The sequence below is a fragment of the Pipra filicauda genome, unplaced genomic scaffold (assembly GCF_003945595.2).
Source record: "Pipra filicauda isolate LSUMZ 115617 unplaced genomic scaffold, ASM394559v2 scaffold448_size536912_pilon, whole genome shotgun sequence".
Classification (NCBI taxonomy): domain Eukaryota; kingdom Metazoa; phylum Chordata; class Aves; order Passeriformes; family Pipridae; genus Pipra; species Pipra filicauda.
Genome location: NW_024104585.1, coordinates 373,737 through 394,780, shown reverse-complemented (window position 1 = coordinate 394,780; position 21,044 = coordinate 373,737). Strand labels below are relative to the sequence as shown.

General features: G+C 35.3%; 1 protein-coding gene across 3 annotated transcripts in view; it reads right to left on the bottom strand.

Annotated features, from left to right (window-relative positions):
• CRIM1 (cysteine rich transmembrane BMP regulator 1) overlaps positions 1 to 21,044 on the bottom strand; it is a 170,933-nt gene that overhangs the window by 67,005 nt on the left and 82,884 nt on the right. For all 3 annotated transcript variants that reach the window (XM_027735057.2, XM_039385889.1, XM_039385890.1), the window contains one exon: positions 14,428 to 14,548. In XM_027735057.2, coding sequence (XP_027590858.1) covers positions 14,428 to 14,548 — 121 coding nt within the window. The remainder of the gene's footprint in view (positions 1 to 14,427; positions 14,549 to 21,044) is intronic.

Here is a 21,044-nt window from a genome sequence, read left to right as displayed (position 1 = left end):
ATTTTCCTCTCAACTTTTCTGTAAATACAAAGAAAGGGGAAATCTAATTATTTTCTTTACTGTATGCCGTTTGTCTTCAGAGATGTAGAAGGAAAAAAAGGCATTATGGTTTCTACTACATGTGATCAAAAAATCCAAAGGATTTGTGACAGCAGCTTCCCTTTAAGATGACTACTATGTCTCACCTTTGCTGTCCCAATAGCGCAGGAATTTGGGGGGTGGGGAAGTGGGGGAGCGGAAGTAAAAAGATGACCTCTAGTAATCAACAAAAAAGAACAATTATTACTGTCAGGTTCATGGAATTTGTACCTTAACCCATCTAGACACTGATTCGAAAGATGGTTTTCCCTTCTGAGAAGAATGAGGTACAGAAATAAGTGCCTACACATTAGTAATGAAGAAAGAAAAAAAATAATTTTTCAAAACATATGTAACATCAAAAAAAAGTACAGACACAATCTGAAAGCAGTATTAAAAGCCTAAATAAAAATACTAAGTTTCACTTCAATCACCCTATTTTCAACATCCAGATAACCTCTGGGAAAATAGGTAGATCAAATTTTCTGAAAATCCACATAGAAAATGGCACATGTGATGAAAATATAGTTGTGGACGTTGATTTTCCAAGTCTTATGAGTTGAAGAACTCTTAGTTCTATTGCCTTCAAAATAGGCTTTCTCAGACATGTCTGTATCTTCCTTATTCTTTGTCTCATATTCATTGTTCACTGATAAGAGTTCCAAGATAACATTACATGGCTAGATTAATAACTTGTACCTTTCCCCTCTCATTTTTTCCCCAGTCAATGGTTTTAAAAAAAAAACATAACCCCAAGACACACAACTGAACAACAAGAAAATATGAATCACCATGTTAAATAAAGATAGGACAATCTTCCATAAAAAAGGGCTGAAAGACATATTTAGAGGACCGGTGGGAGCCAATGTTCCCTTCTACAGCAAAGACTCCCTCCTCTTCAGAGGAATGAAATTTTCACATACTCAGCATAAGCAAACACAACCTCTTGATCCAAAATTTTATATAGTGACTTCCCATTTGGTTAAAAAATAATCCATGCATAAGAGAATGTCAAAGTAGCATATAATCTCAGATGGACTTTTAAATAGTCTGCATTCTTTTCAGCCAGCTCTGCTAGGAAAACCTTTGACCACTGTCCAAGCTATTAGCATGGAAAACATTGTTTTGGAGACAGAAGTCCGTCAGAAAGAAACCCAAGGAATTCTGGTAGCTGAGAATGGCTGTCACACTGCCAAAACAACGTCTGGAAATTTGGAATAAGTGATCCCATTTTTAGTAAGAGAGCAAGATGGGTCTTATAGAACTAGATTTTTCTGAAGTGATTTTGGGGACAGAGAGACAGATGGAAGACAAGTTTCAGTCCAGCTCTGTGCTCTGTCACAGACAGCTATCCACCTGTATCTTACCCTTGGTAAGATATATCTTACCCAAAACATTAGGTTTGAAGAAGTTTAGCAGGTCACTTTGAGTTAAGCCTGTTGACAGTGGCCATGGTCAATCTCAGATTAATTTCTATAAAATTTAGCCGTTCAAATAGCTGTTCAGTAAGGCGCAAGGTTGCTTCTAAGCTGTTCCCTCTGTAACTGCAACTTGCCTAAGGAAAACAGACACAGAAGTTGCTACAAGGAAACCTTCCCAGAGAGAAGATTGCTTCGTATGTCAAACTTCTCCCTTTATGCAGCTTGCAGTGACACCACTGCAACATCAAATGACATGGTGCCATCTAAAAGTTCAAAGATAAAAGGGAGGGCAGTACTTGAGGTACTGAGAAGTTGGCACTCAATGTCTGCCCGTCACACACCTTATTAACAAAGGCTCTAAGGAAGTGTGCCTCTTGGGATGTTATCACTGTAACAGGACTCAAGTCAAGCCAAGAAGAACATGTTCTTTTAACAAGGAAGACTAGTCCTGTACGAGAGTACAATGTTACCAATAAGAGTGCCCAGAAACTAAAAACAGAATAATCAAACAATTATGCAAGAGACTTCATGGATTGCAGCCTGAAAAGGTGGTGACATGGTCTGGAAGGAACTGAGAATCCCAAAAAAGGAGTTCATTGCACTGAAATTTTTAAAATACACAAACAACCTGACTGGTAAAAAGAATTGTCTCTAGTTCTTCAGGTCAAACAAACAAACAAAACCAAAACAAAAAACCACAAAACCAAAAACCCACCCAACAACAATAATCCTAGAAATTTCAATAACTGAGCAAGGCAAATTTCAACATACAAAGAACTAGAAATGAGACGGTGTTCATTAATGAATGCTTTACAGATTGAGGAAGGTGACTCCTTCAGTAATATAAATGGTCTGACTCTTAAATTGTTTTTATGTTTTTCAGAAGATAAATAATTTCATTACTTGTTTAATATATGTTTGAGGGGTGTCGGTGGTGGAGTTGTTTTGGTTTAGTTTTCTTTGTTGTTGTTTTTTTTTTTTTAATATAATCACTTTGCTTTTTTTTTTTTATGGTCCCAAAGTGCAAAAAGGAAAAGGAAGAAGATGGAAAAAAAAATCAAATTGAATACTTGTAAATGACAACTTTTACTTCAAATCCAATTATCTTGGTTGATTTACTTCTGTTATTAAACAGATTTAAAGAGAGAAGGGCTTGGTTAGTCTCAGAAAAGCTGTTTTGATGGTAGGATCAAAAGAGTTCTCCAGGCACAAGGCATAATGACTATGAAAATAAGAACAGACACCCTGGAAAAAAAGATTTAGTACCAGTGAATGGGAAGGTTGGGGCAGGGGTGTATTGACAAGAGAGGTATTTATTTTGAGGATCAAAACAAAATTAAAGTCTAAAGCACTGAGACTAGAGAAAAGCATTCCTGAAACATATATCACATTCATGTGGAGATTTTATCAGTCCGTTTTTTCCCCCTTTGCAGCAATCTAATATAATTTGCATTAACGTTATTAGCACTTATGTTACTGAAATGTAGTAAACTCCCACAGATCTGTTAATATAAGCACTTTAGGATACTGTGAAATAAGGAACTTTCAGAAGAGAACTCCCAGCATTATCAAAGCTCAGTAGTGGCAAAGAAAAGAGGTTAACTACAAGACCCTCCCTATCATCAAGCACAGGGTATAAGTGATGATGATACAGTAAAATGAAATACTAACACAGCAGTCTCGTGAAATCATTGAAGGCTTATTTCCAAGTTGCTCACACCTGAAGGCACAATTTAAGTTAAGTAAACTAGATGATGAACTTTACATACAGCTGGTCAAGCTACAACTTAAGGAATCAAATGAACACTAGCCTTGGAAAACAAACTCTAGAATTTTCGTAAATCTCAAGCATACAGACTGGAGAGGTTTTGCTCACAAGTTCAGGATCACTATTTCATGCATTTGCATGATTGAGCATGTCAATAGTGAAAATATTCATCTTTCATGGAAATCTTTCAGATCAATAATAAATATGTAGAAAGAGACGGCAGAAAAACTGAAAGTTGCATATATAACACTTATTATCAGATCATTTCAAAATGCTCAAAAGTTGTTCCCACTGCTACACAGAACGACTCATATGGAAGTTCTTCCACTTTTAATTCTCCAGGGGGTTTACTTATTGAGCAATCAAAGCTAATGTGCTCCCAAGTAAGAATTTTTTTCTAAAATTCTGGATATTAGGAAATAGCAAACAGACGTCAAATAAAGTAAAATGTTAAAAAAATCAGCACTTAGGTTGAGTAGATTACCATTGTTCCAAGGCTTATTAGAATCTAAAGAGTTTATTTGACTAAATGACTCGATTTCATCATTTGACTAATATTAAATCAACTCATCTGTTTCCCTGAGGGATGAGATAGCAAAAGGGGATAGACACAGAGGAATCATGCTATGGAACCTGTAGGCATACAGCCACCAATTGCACTGACTTTTCAGGTGCAGTGACTTTTTTCAAGCATACTGATATATATAGAGACTCTTTTGAATTCACCAGTATAGAAAATAAAGTAAAACATAAACCAGTCCAACCTGCATTTTTCTCATGTTTTGCCATATCAGCTGGTGTTTCCCTCTGTTGAAGATCCCTGTGGTTTTTACCACTATGTACCTCAGTTACTCTTTTCTTCGGTTTATCAGTCTTACCTTTCATAATATAAAAAACATTTCAAAACTAAAAATAAGGTATTAATTGTTACACAAATGTCTGTTTTCTGATACCATGAAAAGCTACTTCTTTTCTTATTTCAATAATTTTTAATAAGGAATTATAAATATCTGATCATCTTACAAATAAAACAAATTTCCTAAGGACATCAGGTCAAATATCACTTACAGATAATAGTTTTATAAGTAATTCATTAACTTCAATTTTTCTGTAATTTCAAAATGAATTTTGGAATATTGGACTATCTCCCTGAAACAAAGCCATCAGGGATAGCTTTGCCATAAGCAAACAAAAAAACCCCGAAAAAACAACAAAAAAATCCCACCAACTCCCCCAAACACATTATTATTTAATTTATTTGCCGTTTAATTTCATGTCCACTCTCTCCTCTTCGAAAGAAAAAAAAACCCAACCCTAATAATTACTTCATGTTTTGTTTTTCCATGCCATTCATGCTATTAAACACTTTCCTTGTATCCCTGAAGGCAATTCTGTATTAGGTTACGGAAGATAATCATAAAATAGTTTGGTTTGGAAAGGAACCTCTAAAGGTCTTCTAGTTGAATCCCACCTCTGGCAATGAGCATGGACATCTTCAACTAGGTCAGGTTTCTCAGAGTCCCATTCAACCTGACCTTGAGTAAAAATGAAGCCAGAATTTTGCTCCAAAATCGAAGTGTTTTTGAGACCTAACAGCTCCATTCAATTAATGAGACTTTTCCATGTAGTGGGAACCATGCATGCAAGAACTGTAATGCTTTTGTAGAAACAAGACTGAAATTCACCAATGACATTTCAAAGAAGTAGTGAGAAACTAGTTTTTATTTTAAAACGGTCCACAACTTTCACTTCCACTTTTTTACTTATTCAATAATTTGAAAAGGAAAAAAAAAAGCAGCAACTTGTGGCTTCTGAGTTCCGACATGATGTTTACTGCTATTTTCCAGAGGAAATACAACTTCAAACTCTTTTGTTATAACCTCAATAATGCTGAGATTATCATCTGCTCTGAGTACCACTGGAAACTGCTTTGAAATTCTCACACCTACTTCCCTTCTAAAATGCAAACATCCAAATTATAATTCTACTGCTTTTTTACGCATATGGGTTTCCCTAGGCGTCTGTGCACTTGTCAGTCTGAAGACAACAGTCAAAGACCTTATTGAACTCTGTGATACAAACAGAAATTTGCCTATTCAAGTCAGAAATTATTCTCAACTAAATCACCTATTCAATTTCCAAACAAGTTATTAGCTAAGTAAGTAGAAGAAATGAAACAAAATACAGTGAGTGGGAAGTCTCAGGGGAAAAAGGAAAAACAATACTCAGTGTGATCAAAGTATACATTAATTATTAGACTGACAAGTGAAAACAAAAATTGTAACAGAAAGATATACGTCTACCAGCTTTGAACTGAAAGAGTTCAAACACTAGCTTGCTTATGAAGAATGGAAACAAAATCAAATTCTATAGACACTATAATCTCATTCTAATTCTAAGCATAAAATGCCGCCTACAAGTAGAAACAATTAAGAGTCACTTTAATTTATCTCGCTTAAAATTTCTTTTTAGAAGTTTCACAGCGGAGGAGTAAAATATACCATTTATGCAGCACAGGGTCATATTGAAGAACTACATATAATTTTCCATAAAAACTCACACATAAAAAAAAAGAAATTATTTGCATAGCTATCATCAATACTTCCTCCCCCTGCAGAAATACTTTTGGTTTGTTTTGCTCTTGGGAAATGTGCTTCTTCCTTTAGGTAGTATTGTTTTTAAGGCTGCCCAATTCAGTACTTCCTAGGAGTTGCCGTAAGACCATGGATGTGTATTTTCATCAGATCATACAGGCACAAAAAGCCGATCTTATAAAAGATGTAAGCAGGGACCTCTATACTTACAATGTATTTCAACTTCTTTTGCAAAAGATTTACATGCTATTTCTTCTGCAAACGTTCTCATGTTTTCCTCTCCTTGTCTGAGGTCTCTGATACTCAGAAATCAGCCATCAGGCTCCAGAAATGTCATATGTTTCAAGAGCTTCTGTTCAAGTTTTATTGAGATGGCTTTAAAAAAACAACCAACCAACCAACCAACTTATCATCTTTTCCTCATTTGTGGACTTCAGAAAAATATGGTTGCTAGCCAAAACAACCCACATTGTGAGGCTGAATGCCAAGGCAGCAATAACCATCACACTGAGAACATCTAGGAGTTCCTGAGGCAGCCACAGTAAAGAAGAAAGGGAATGCCCGAACTCTGAATTCTGGGATTCATTACCTCTCTTGGAAAACACCATGTAGAAGACAGACATGAGACATGGGTTCCCCTTTAAAGGTTACAATCATGCCCTCTTATCCTTGCTCTTTGTGGATATTCAGTACAGTGTAGTCTGTAAACAGGACTGAATATCACTTTCTCAGCAGACCTGAATGGAGCAAAATTATTTGCCTGAGAAAAAATATTTGCCATTTCCCAACTTTTGAGGATTTTAAAGACTAAAATAAAAATGCCTAAACACCTATTTCCAGATATTATGAAACTTCATAAAATTGCAGTGTTCTATTCAACTGTCAAAACAAGCAAAAGCCTACTGCAAGCCTGAACTTGACATGGGATGGGTTTGACCGGCATCAATGTAGAGCTTTCCTTCAACATAAACCTGTCTCTTCACTAAGGAACAGCCTCCAATTCAACACAAAGTGTAACACCCCGATGGTCAGACGTACTTGAGATGGCAGTGATCTGCTAGAGTTATAAAGTACAGGAGGAACAACTTGAGCAAAATCGGCCACAATGGCTAGACACCAGAGTTTCTAAGAAGCATAGCAAAGCTTCTGCAGAACCCTCAACATACTTTTGTTAGACCTTTTGTACAGCTGCCCAAGTTACTCGGAAGTCAATCCCTGAAGAAAAATTTCAGGAAGATACAGGTGTTTGGATTCTTACTTGGTCTTACCAGTTCCAGCTGAACCTTCCTTTAACAAAAACTGGGATCCACAACCACTTTCTCTGGGATACCAATTCTTGAAGATGAGATGGGTGGAGGAGAAGGATCTAAAATTCTAGAACAAATACAAGGGAGACCTCTGTATCAGAGAAAGTTGCTTAAGAGAGGTGACTGGTACAGCGGAAAATGAGGAAAACTTTACACCTCCTGGAAAATCATGACTGCCCTCTAAAGAAGGTTGGGGAAATCAAAGTGGTGAATCCTCTAGGGAACACGTAAACAATTTATCATAAAATTAAGACAGAAAGACCTAAGAAAACAATACAGACAAAAATGCAAGAATCATAAGGAGTGATGTAGAAAAGATATGGAACAGTCAAACAGCTAAGAAGAGTGAACAGAAAGGGTGTACACAACCCTTCCTACTAAACAGTGTAGATGTAAAGTTAATCAGGGATTCAGAGGCCACCTCTACAGATGCTGTCAAAAGAAAAACATTATCCAATAGCTGTGTATGAGTGCTGTCAAATATAATGCAAATATGGTTGGTAGTAGCTTACTAACAACTACAGACTTGCTGTCATAAAATGAGAGGAAAGGAACTGTGCCAGTTTACATGTAGCTGCTACTAGATTCCCTAGACACTGCTGTAACATGAAATACAGAACGTTGGCTGTTAGGTCTAATGCTGTGATAGGTTGTGGATGCAATATATGAAACAACGATAACAGGTCCAAGTGTCATAAAAGGGGATAAAGTACATTAAAAGCAATTGTTTACTGGAAAAAGTAATCTAGAGGGATAACAAAATTATAGAATGGTTTGGGTTGGAAGGGACCTGAAAGATCATCCAGTTCTAACCCCTCTGCCATGGGTAGGGACACCTTCCACTAGAACAGGTTGCCCAATGCCCCACCCAACCTGGCCTTGAACACTTCCAGGGATGGGCATCCACACCTTCCCCGGGAAACTTGTTCCAGTGTCTCACCACCCTCATGGTGAATAATTTCTTCCTAACGTCTAATCTAAATACACCCTCTTTCAGTTTAAAGCCATTATCCCTCGACCTCTCACTACACTAATCATAAACAAATTTCAGTGACCTCTAAATAGGTGTGGTTTTTGCAACCCCTACTAACCCTTAAACGTCTTTCAGAACTGCTAAATAAAGCACACTCATGCTACAAATATTTTAACACAGGACAGACGAAAAAGAGTGTTTTCTTAATAGAAGATTCTCAAAGTGGAGTATGACTTTGTAGATTTATTCTTTTTCCTACTATTTCATACGTTGAAAGGTAATTAAATATGATAATAAAATCTATCTTTTTACTGTTCTAACTTATATTCAACTTCTGTCCAAATAAAGTTTAAATTAAACCTTTCAACTAAATCAAATCTTTTTCATGAGCTGTATAAAAATGCAAGTATTTAAGAATTGGGGGTGGGGCAGAGGGAAGAAGTGGGCTGTTTTCTAATAAAGCTTTAATGTTTGGGAAAAAACAAAATGCACATATAAATTGCCTCTTGGACCCCCCAGTGGGACTGAGTAGGTGATTACAATGTTAAATAGTATTTTATTATATCATCCAGAGAACTAACACTTGGACTTGCTGGTCAAGCATGTTTCACTTCACCATACTGCAGACCAAATTGTGGCATTGCCATTCACAGCAGCCCCATATTGAGACATTTAGCCATGTACAAGGGAAAAACAACAGGGAAAAGACTATTCAAACAAGGAAAAAAAAGTTCTATGACTAATTCATTTAAGAAATTTTTTTCAGAGGTTTTCTTCTAAACCATACAACTATAATCCTACTCCTTCATGCTACTTGAGCCAATTGAGAGGTTTGCACTTGTAATGATATCCAGCTATCTGTAACTAAGTGATAGTGAAATGGCCCAATTCAAAGTCTTCATCCGTTCATCCATCAAGCGCAAGCCTTTTGGGCTGCAGTCTTGCAAGATTTGCTCTTAATCACTTTTCTGACAAATGAAACAGTCATCATGACCTGTACTGCTTTTTGCTTTCGATTTATTAAGCAGTTCACTGCTCTATAAGTTTCTGTCTCTCTGTAACTTGTTATCTGCTTCAGTTATGCTTCATTTACAATTGCTTTTTCTCCTCCTCATTCCACCACATCATTCTTGAAACTGCCCTTTTTTTTTTTTTTTTTAAAGCTAAGACTCAGGTAGAAAATAAACTACTGGAAATTTTGATAGATAAACATATATCAATTCAATTTCTGAACTTTTTCTAATCTACAACATATTCAGGCTTATGGTGTGAGCTTTCTAAAAAAGTATTTAAAGCAAACTTATTACTGGAATTTAGTGAACATACTCCTGGATGTATCTGTCCCCTCAGAAGGATATTACTATATCGTATATTATCAGCAAGATATTGAAGCCATCATGAGCATGCTGCAAGAGTTCATCGCAGGAGGTAAAGGAGAATGACACTGATTCATTGAGACTGATTCACTTCCAAATTTTGAGAAGAGGCATGGGAGATGTTCTTCAATGTTAAGTAGTTTGGGGAAGGGGATACATTTCCATTTTATAAAGTAAACATCATGAGACAATATTAATTAAAAAGTCATAGTTGTTTTTTGTTTCTTTGCTTTTTAAAGTTAGAATCCAATTAAAAAAAAAGGACTAGTGGCTATGGAAGACCGAAATTGAAAAGGAAAGCACTCTGACAGTCAAATTTTTAAGGCAAGCTTAGTATCTTCAAAAGAAATAATGAGATTCCATAAACTGCTTCTGTCAAAGCAACATCAGCTGCTTCTAGCTATAATTACATCCTTTAATCCTTAATTCAATCCTCTATCAGTTTTCCCACTATTTTTCTTAGAACTGATACCAAGACAATCAGACTTAATTACTTAGCTTTTGTTCTTTTTAACATTGGCGTGGTACTAACATCTTTCTATTCTCTATCGAGTTTTCTTGGATCATATGGTTTTATTAAAAGACTGACCAAGAATAGCTGAGGGGAAGGATGTGTGTGTGTGAAATATCTCTGAGAACAGAGCACTGAATGAATCTTGAAATTACCAAATCTGTAACAGACAGAAGCAGGAATATAAAACTATAGCAAGAAGTGGAGACCTGGAAAAGACTAGTGAGACTAAACTTTCAAATTATTCTGAGAACAGTCACAAAGAAAAAAAAGGTAATCCAAAAATATTTGGTGCAAACATGATGTTTACTTTGCCGTATAAAATCCTATGAAGTACAAAACTATGTGAGCAATAAAGATAGAAGCCAGTGACAATCACTGAAATAAGCTCCTGTGGTTACTGCACATTTTTCACACATAAAATTAAACAGATTTTGATACAGATTTGCACACTTACAAAAAAATTCTCAAGGGAATCTGAAAATTTGAAGAACCTTCACTCACAACAGAAAAACTGGGAACATCTGAACATAAGAGATTCTGTACACTTTATATTGATCATCTCTTCATTTAAGTTTGTAATAGAAGATGACAAACTTCCATTAACAAAACTGTAATAACATGGTTTTTGTAGGAGCTCTAATACATTTTTTTTCTTCAACAAGCTCCCTGGAGAAGGGAGCATCTTTACCAAGAACAGAGACAGACTTTTCTAAGCTTTACTAACATAATAGTTTTCCTAACATAATAATTATTTTCCTGTTTTCCTAACATTTAGCTTTCCTAACATAATAGCTGGAAATGTAAGGTGTCTCATAACAGTCTGATGAAAGCTGAAGCAACCAGTATTTTGATGTCGATGCCAAATCAGTAGGCTGTTCTGTTTTAACATTAGAAATCAGTGTGACACCAAATGTAACCTCTGAATGCAATAGCAAGAATTTATGGTGTCAGATGCCTACTGTTCCCACTTTCCCCCTGGCATTGCTAGCAGAGATTTCATTATTATGAATATGCATTCAAGAGCTCACTCAAAAGAAATGCCAATTTAACACCAGATTTAATAATCTTCATTTTTCTAGCATATGACATACAAGAAACAGGCCAAGAACAAGATGTGGGACAGAAGTCAGTCTGTTCCTACTGTATATGAAGTTATCAACTACTTCTTAACCAGCTGAGCAACACATCCATCCTTAGCCATGGCACTCAACTGCTTTCTGGTTCTGCTGGTATTAGACCTTTATTTTAGTGGCAGTAAATGAAACTGCCACAGATGGTCATAATTTCTTCAATAAGTCCAGAATCTTAACAAAAAAAGTTTGATGATGTCTAAAGACTATGACCTTATGAAACGTCTCTTTGTTTTTAATAAATTATTCTCTAATGTACACTAAAACCATACAGTGACACTTCTTTTGAACTTAATTCTAACAGTTAAAAACATATATGATATCCATTTAGGTGACTCAAAACTGAATGTCAGACAACGCAATGTTAATATGTCACAATTCTTAATATTTTATTAAGAAATTCCAAAAGTAAGTGAAAACATCCCCTTTTCCCAGTGTAGACTCATTCATCCATAAATCTGCACTTTATTTGACTTTCTCTAAAATTTTGACATGAGACCCTTCAAATATAAAGCTCCAATGTTTCCTCAAATCTGAGAAAACATTGAACCTGAACTCAAATGGTTTGATTTTCATGTTCCAACTAATTGCACTTTGTTTCCTTTCTGTTCTTTCTTTTCATACATACACTTCTCTTCCCTCTAACCTTCTCACAAGCTTTCTTTTCTGATTATCCCTATGTCTACGTTCCTTCATTCCCCCCTTCAAGTAATAACATTACCTACAGCACATGAATGATGACTACAGCACTGTCTTCCTTAAGAAGCACAGCAGTATATTAAAATCAAAATAACTAAATATATTTCTAGCAGGCACACAACATGTAAATCCTTTATATGATCTTATTGCTGTCAGATTCAGTTTTTCTTCTTTTCTTCTCACCCACTCCATTAAAGAGTGTATTATTGCTTTGGTTGAATTAAGGCAATCCAAATAGCAACATAAAGCAACATAGACTGAGCCACAAAATTAAAAACTATTAAAGGAGTACAAGATAACTATAATTGTTTTTACCTGCCTGCAGAAACACCTGATTATGCTAATTGTGGTCTTTTTTTGCAGTTTTATATATCAAGGAGGGCAAAGGTATTAACACAAAAACCGCTCCGATCATAAGATCAGGTCATAAGACTCCAGGAGCTAAGCACTCATCTTTCCCATCTCTGATCTCTTGTTAAACTCTGATCCCAGTAATGCAAAACAAATGATTTCCAAGAGGTTTCAGGAATTCACAATTACCTAGCAATTCACACACTGAAAGCCTGATTGTACAATTGGGGTCTTTGTGTGCAGGAGACAGCAATACTGGTTTCATCACTGAATTACCACACACACGGACAAGTACACTTCAGACATCAGTTACAGTTAACACCCAGTAAACCGACTGACTTTATTTTTAAACATTCACAAAGAAATAAAAAGATTCTTTCAAGAACATGTTTGCTCTAGGTGTTTTATTTAAGGTCAGTTCCCATGTGTGTGCTAGAAATAGAAAATATTTCCAACTGGTCATTTTTCTGAAGTAAATGAAGTTTTATTTTCTTGGTACTTTATGTTCCCTGATAGAAGTAACACTGAAGTTATCACTGACAAAAAATAAAGTGGATATTTTTCATTCCCTCCATGCAAGCACTAGAAAAATCAAACCACAAGTTATATTAGACTGTACAAAAATAGAACACAATTTTACTTCTGTGAAATAAAAATAATTTGCCCTATATACCCCTTTTTAATTCAACAAGTTGAAACAACTTTCAAAGTAAAAATGTACCATTAATCTTTCTATCATATCAAGGTTTCTGAGTGCTAATTTAAACTATAAATTTATGAAATAATAATCTGAGATTCCTTCTTTTACTTCATAATCTATCTTTCTGAATACAGTCCTTAGTAGCATTCTATTCTAGTTGCCTTGAACATGCCGAGTTGTATTCACAACAGTGCCGGTATGATGACTATGATACCTACAGCCTCCTGTGCAATTCCAACTAGCCAGGTCAGCTCTCAACTAATATGGCATCACTGCAATTCCTGGGAATTTTATGGAAAATATGTTAAAGAATAAAGGAAAGATACTGAGAATCCATACCATGATCTGGTCCAAAATTCAGAAAACAAGAAAATAGAAGAAAACAACTCTGAATTAAAGAACATTTGTAGTATTCATTGAGTAAGGACAGCACTATTTTTAAGTATCAGATCATAATATTTGCCAAGTTTAGAAATATATTTTCAAATTTTAATAGCCAGGATTAGTGTATCATATGATATTTTTCCTCATCTCTTTTCCTTCCCTCTTTTTTTTTAAATAAATGTTTTTAAATCTCCATGCAATAAGAGACTCCCATATGTTACGGAAACAACAGTTTTAAAGAAGTCACCATATTAAATGTGCACCCAAGGGGTACCCAACAGAGAAGATCCATGATTACACAACCTTTGCCATCTTCTACTTTCTGAATTCTTAGTAAGTGTATCACTACTTTACACAATGGGATGAGAATAGGGCAATATTCTGTGGTGCAAAGACCTTCACGTTAAGTAAACCAACTAATTACATCTACAAGAAATATTTTCTTTTTGGTGTAAAATATCTTCATTGGTGACACTTTTTGCTTGAATTTGTATTTATTTGGCATATTGCTGAATCAGGTTTTGGGAAACTTGTTGCAAAAACAGAAACTCAAATAGTGTTGCATAACTGTAGAACAAAACAAACTCTATAGTGTTTTACTTTTTAAATCGCAAAAAATTAAGCCTATTTGAACAACAGAAGCAAATACTTGAAATTTCTGTTTCCCTACAGTTCCAGATAGCCATCATCTTTCAGCTTCTTACAGTGGTCTTCCACATACCAAAAAATAAGATTTTTTTTTCCTTTAACTACATGGAAATATCTCTGGCATATCTTTTGTCATATTCATCATTTAATTTCTTACCATTAAGCACCTTCAAAAGTTTCTCAAAAGTATTTACTTTTGCAAAGTTAATTAAACTAACTGAAAGACAATGTAGAGACATGAACTCCTCAAGGATTTTTAGCAAAAATCACCTTCATTCATTTGCACTAAGAAGATTTTTTTTGGGCTTCAAAAAGATAGATTCCCGTATTTCCATCAGACTGATATATCTTTAACCTACTTCATATCTCTTTTATTCTGTATCAATGTTTACTGCCACAGAAGTGCGTGTTATTATCCTGTGCTTACAGCAGTACTTGAATTGTAGAGAACAAGTTAAAAATACTGAGCCATCAAGACACCAACCTTGTGGGCAGGGTGCAGCAGCCATCAGCCGTCAGCCTGACTTGGGTTTCATAGCTATCCAGGGGGCAAACAACTTGTTGAACAGGAGGACATTCAACTGTGCTGCAATCCACACTGAACACTATGGAGGAAGGGAAGAAGAAAATTTCTTTTACTTATGCTTTAGAAGATTTTTGCAAATTGCTTCCTCATAAGCAACCACTTATGCATCATCTGCATCAAATCATCTTTTAAGTCAGAAAAATTATCCAAGTAATGCATGCTTGCTAGGTAACATTACAGAAAGACCTCCTTTCTCTTTAAGATTCACTTTTTAAAATTCTTGACTCAGGAAGCAATTGAACTAATATTAGTTAATAAAAAATTTATAAAAATTAGGCAATCAAACAATCATTACACCTGTGAATAATATTAGTTACTAGAAATACACTAGGTTACTGAAAATATATACTTCCAACAGCTTTTAAAACAGTAAACAATTGTTGGTTTTTTTTTCCTAATTAAAGGCTGTTTAAATAGCAAAATACTTGGGTTATAAGAAATTAAAAAAAAAGGAGAGATACACTATGGATTTATGTCTGCACATATAAAGTATGTACTTTAAAGACTATTCCATTAGGTTGTTTTGTTTGGGTTTTTATATATGGTGAAAATGAAATGCAAATTATCATATCTTTCTGCATTAATGATAAAGAATTCCACTTAACAAGAAAGACTGACCAACAGTTTTTAGAAAGCAACAAATGTTTAGAAATCCAGAAAAAAAAAATAAACAGGCTGAATATATATTTAATCCTTCTGAGTCATTCTCAGGAAGGCTGAAACACATCTTTATCTTATTTGGTCCCAAATCTTCCATGTTAACAAACAATATCAGCTCAGGTATTATCTATTTGCTACCCCTTATCATAATTATACTAAGAAAGTACAGAATAAAACATGGTTCCTGCTTTAAGATATGAGCTACCTTCTGATTGAGCAAGCAGGATGAATAGAATGTTATCAGACTGAAAATTATACAGTATGATATCCCTGATTAGTGATTAAACTTCACTTCAGTATTGACACTATCACAGTTGCTTACTGAAGTACTGTAGCAGCTTGGCAATGCTACACCACACTTCCTGGAAGAGTTGATAACCTTCAAAGGCCCATTTTCTGTCTTCTGGTCCTACATTTTTCCAGCTTGACGCTCAGCAGTACACAGCAATAATAACCAAATCAGTCATAATGAGACACCTCAGTCTCAGAATTACATGTGTTCAGCACATCTCTATTGCAGTGGTTACAGTGTGACAGTAAATAGCTCATTAACACTGAAAAGCAGCCCAAATAGTCTATTAAAAAGGTACAAACTTAAAAAAAACTACAAACAAACTCCAAATCAAGAGCTTTCAAATAGATTTTTTTATTATTATTATATTGTTAGATTAATCATAAAATGGCTGCGGTAGTACAGGACCTTTTGGAGGTTCCCAAGGCAGGCCATGTAGATCTGGCTGCCTCGGGCTGTGTCCAGGTGGCTTTTCAATATTCCATGGATGGAGACTCCGCTACCTCTCGGGGCAATCTGTGCCAGTGCTCAGTCACCCTCACAACAAAAAAGTGCTTCCTGATGTTAAGAGGGAACCTCCTCTGTTTCAGTGTGTGCCCCTCACCTCTCTGGTCCTGTCACTGGGCACCACTGAAAAAAAACAAACTTGGCTCTGTCTTTACATCTCTTTCATACTTTCCTCTCAGAAGAGTGATGAAGACAGATAAGAGATGCAAAATATTTGAAAGAGGAAAAAAGGTTCCTACTTTCTTTCAGGTTTAAACAGGTTTCTCAAAGTGGAAAAAGTATTGAGACAAACTCACAGATAATCTGAAAATATTGTAAGGTTTCAGAACAGTCTATAACTGAATTCTTCATTGCTTAAAAAGATATTTCCCAGATTAGCTGCGCTACTCTCCTAAAAAAATAAGACTGCAAACATTTGCCACTGAACTACTAGTGTCTTTTCACAGCTTGCTTTAATTCCAATAATTATCACATGTACATTTCATGAACAGGTTTATTATAAGCTGTTATTATATATTTTATCATAAGCTAAAAAAAAATTGTCTATTCTAGAAGCTTTAAGCTTTAAATACATAGTTTGACAAATGTGTCTTCGAGAACTCATAAACATGTTTCAACTTCCTACCAGTGAAGACACACCCAATCAACCTTTACTTACAAGTCCTCAGGAATTTTCTCATGCACTCAATTTGTATACAGTATCATCGGAGAGTTACCAATTTTTCTACAAGAATGTAACATAAACTCTGCCATGGTTGCAGACCCTGAGATATGTGCAATAATGTGCCACCTCCTTTATAGACTACAAAACCAAAGGTCTACCAAAGATCGTGTACCTGCTAATACCTAGGTGAAAATAACTTTCTGGTAGAATATGTTAACACAGTATATTAAGTGTATTAAGTTTCACCCTGGCATATTATGTCAGCTTTTCAACTAATAGAGTGTACAGTTTAGGGGCAAGATCTAAATAACTACCTAGGCATCTAATGATCCAGTAGCAAGTCAGTAATTACATCTCTGATGCAACGTGGTGGTTCAGTATAGGGTAAGACTTCAGAAGTTGCAGATTTCTGAGGGTTCAGTTCAAGGATACACAGTCTGCTTCTACAGCAGCTAAAAAGCATCACATAACATCCTCTGCTTTCAGTTCAGATGCATTTCAAGTGGTTCCTCAAGAATAACGTGACACAACACAACTACATGTGATAATGGTAGTTACGCTTTCTGCCCAGGGAGAAGTAGGAAGGAAGCATGAAAGTATTTCTCCATGACAAGGCATTACCCTTTTTACACTCCTTGACACTTCAGAATATATTACATACAACCATAACAGATGGCATTCCTGGACTTTGAATGCAGCTGTATCACTGCCTGAATCACTTTCTTAACTGCCCTATCCCAGGTATTTGCCAACATGGACCCCCACATGTGCTGGGTTTTTTTCCTCCCTCACCGTCAACTTAAAAACCCTTTCTCCAACTCCATTGGACATGTATCTGTAATTCTTCCTCATTCATTTTCTCCAGTCCTTCCCCACTCTTATCTCAAGTTCTCTCAACATCAGCTTTAACAAAGCATCCAATAAAACAATGCATGTACTATTTCTAGGAGCAACAGAGATTACAGAATTCCTCTTCTCTCAGCTATGCATAAAAACTTGATTTTGCTGACCCTTGTCCTTAAGCACAAGACTGTGAAAGTTCCAGACCTGATTTTCAATGCTGAAGCTGCACCAGGGTGGAGCACAAGTTACTTCCCTGTGCGTCATTACACGCTACCTACTAAATTTTTCTGCTGATCTCGGACTTTCCATCAAGCTCTGACTGCACAAAATTCTTCAAAGAAGTAAGCTGAACAATAACATTTTCTTTACAATTGCATTTAAAACAATATTTGGTAACAGAAAAAAGAGGCCATGCTGGAGATGAGTAAATGAAAGCTCTGCCAGAAAGATTTCTAAAAGATTGACAAATGATTGGTTGTTCCAACATAGGTTATGTCTAGTATGGTAGACATTTCCCAATGTGGGGAAGGATGTCAGAAACTAAAATATGACACTCCCTTTTACACCATATACAACAACAAAAAAAGTTATAAATAAAGGTACAACAAACATCTGTTGGACAACTGCCAAAGTAAACTATTTAGCTTGCTTTATTCAGAAGTTACAGCTAGAGTTCCTATCACCACTTCAGCAAAATACATTTTAAATAGATTTTAATTCAATCTTTAAATAAACAAAAATGATTTAAAAAGCATCACTGTTCATAGTGGTTTAGCTTTTTAGCCAAAGAGGCACATATACTCCCAAAAATCTCATTTCAGGTTATTTTTATTTTTACCATTAACACGTTATGCAGTTCCATTTGAGATTGCTCATTCAAACTATCTTTAAGAATTACTTTTTTTTAAAAATACATTTTAAGAACTGTAACTCCCAGCTTAAACTAAATGCAATGCACATTCACTAAATTCACTGCTCATGAATGGACAGTTACAGACAGCTTGTAAGAATAAAGGAGGTTGCTTATGGCACCAGACCAGTTATTTCACCTCTGAGTTTTGTAACTGCAGCAAAACAATGAGCAGGACATACTTATTCTCAGCACATACCACACTGTGATGAGATGCTTGGTGGAGCAACAGGTAAGAACATTTAAGATATATTACTCTGGACAAGCATTTGTCCAAATTTGGACAGTCCATACACAAGTATGACTAAGTTTCTTCATGACTAAGCTACTAAGTTTCTTCACTGTTCATTTTCACTGAATACCAATGCCTTTAATTGTATCCCTAAAGTAAAAGTCGCAAAAAAAGAAGTGGATCTCAAAATAAAAAAAGTTATTTTTATTCTAGCATTTAGTGTTAAGGAAACACTATTTTCTTTCAGTAACTCAGTTGCCAATCACAGCATTTGAACATATGCAGATTTCAGCAGAAGGTTCCCAACTCAAATGCCACAGTAAACTAGAGAGCAGTGATATCTTATTTAAGGAACAAAAATAAACACAATTTATGCTTTAATTGTGCAAGCACTTTATCTTGGCATAAGGCAGCACTGTCGTCACAGGAAGCAGTCCTCCCAGCTTCTGGCAATTTGTTTGAGGTTGGTCAAGCAGATAGAGAAGAGCAGGAAGAGCATTCTGGTAGCAGTACTCACAGAACTAAAGTTTTTGGGTCTATGGCAAAAACTGGAAAACATTTTTCTCTGTTTGACACGCAAATTCCATCAACTTGCTGACATATTCAGTAAAACTCGTGACATCAGCTCCACAAGAAACTCTGCATGAACACCTACCTCCCAGGCCTTGTACTGTCCACTATCCCATTTTTTTTTCCAGTAACATGGCATTTCAGTCATAATTCATATAGTTCAGTTCCCCTCCAACTCTTCTTTCCTACAATTCTTCAGGATACCAAGTCAAACTCTGAATACAAAAGGTCTATTCCAGGCCTCTCAATTTCTAACCCCCATTTGCAAAGCTCTACACTTCCCTTAAATCTCATTAGTTTCCTTCCCCAATCTCTTCAAAGCCTCTACTCTTCTATCCTCCTAACACACATCTTCATGTTTCCATTCCCATGTGCCTTCAACTCCTAAAGTCCCTATAGCAAAAAATATGAACTGCTTCAGAAAACAATATACACACAGTTACATAAATTCACTAATGTGATAGAAAATCATATTCAGTTTGAAGATTCTGTAGCAAGTTAAAACAGCCTTTAAGAAGTAACCTCCATGGGTAAGTCTGGACAGACTTATTGCAAACTACAAGATGGGCATTCAAATAACAGCTGGGAGGACATGATTAGAGCTAACATCTACTTTGAGAAAGATAAATAATCCAATGTCAGCAAGACAAAATTCAGTAAAGGTTTAATTAAGTATATATAGGAAGAATTAAAATGTAAAAATATAGTGGTTCAGAAGCAATCATGATACAAAAAGATCCTGGCATCACAGCATTTCACTAACTAGAAATAACTCTAGTAAAACAATTAAATCTTATTTAGAATTTTGCATGAGAGACAGAAAACAATCATTCTACAGTATTTAGTGCTGATGAAGACTCTCCAAAAATACTAGTCTGCTTTTGGATACCACATTTTAAAGAAAAGTGGATAAATGGAAAAAACTTATAGAAGGGAAACATAACAAAGCAGGAGTTCAAAGGAGCTATGTTATAAGAAATTACAGCTAATTCTAGATGAAAGAAGCCTAAGGTTGACAAAATGTTCCAAAAAATTATAGAAAAAATTATAGTAAAGACTTGTTCACCAATTACTCAGGACAGGAGAAAAAAAAGTCTGCCTGAATTTCCATACGGTGGGATTTGCATTGGATATTAGGAAAAAAAAAAACCACAAAGAGAAGCACTAGAAGATACAAAGACTGTACAGTCTTCTTCTGTGGAAGATTTAAGAAAATTTAAACAAGCATAGGAAAAGCAGAGTTAAACATACTTGAACCTATTTGCCTACATGATTTTGGATTATACCATTTTACATGCCTATTTTCAGCACTCTGTTTTCATTATTCATCTTTACCAAAGCCTGGATCAAAGAGTGCATTACATCTTCCACTTCACTTGGAATAATAAATCACAAGAAAGGGTGTTCTCATGAAATGGAAGATGGGTAAATATTGAAAATGTTGTAAAGTTTTTCAGTATGCTCCTCCATAACCATTTTGCTCTCTGGTTTTTAAGGGTCATCACTTGATAATCTGGAGAAATCTTAAGATAGAATTCATAATTCCCTGTCCATGCACAGGGTATATCTACTATGAAAAATCTTTGTATAACCTAAACAGTATATAAAGTATGTCACTTGCACTAGTAGCATTCACAGAAATGCAACATTCTTACTAGGTTACTTTTCCCTTGTTGCTGAGTATAAATTAATGTTTAAAGAAAAAAGACAGTAAAATTTATCATAATATTTTTTAATGGATACTGGCCACATTTAATAACTTAAATTTTCAAGAATCAGAATAATTCAGAGGCTATATAGGCTTTATTAGACATAATTATATAAATTACTTTGCTTG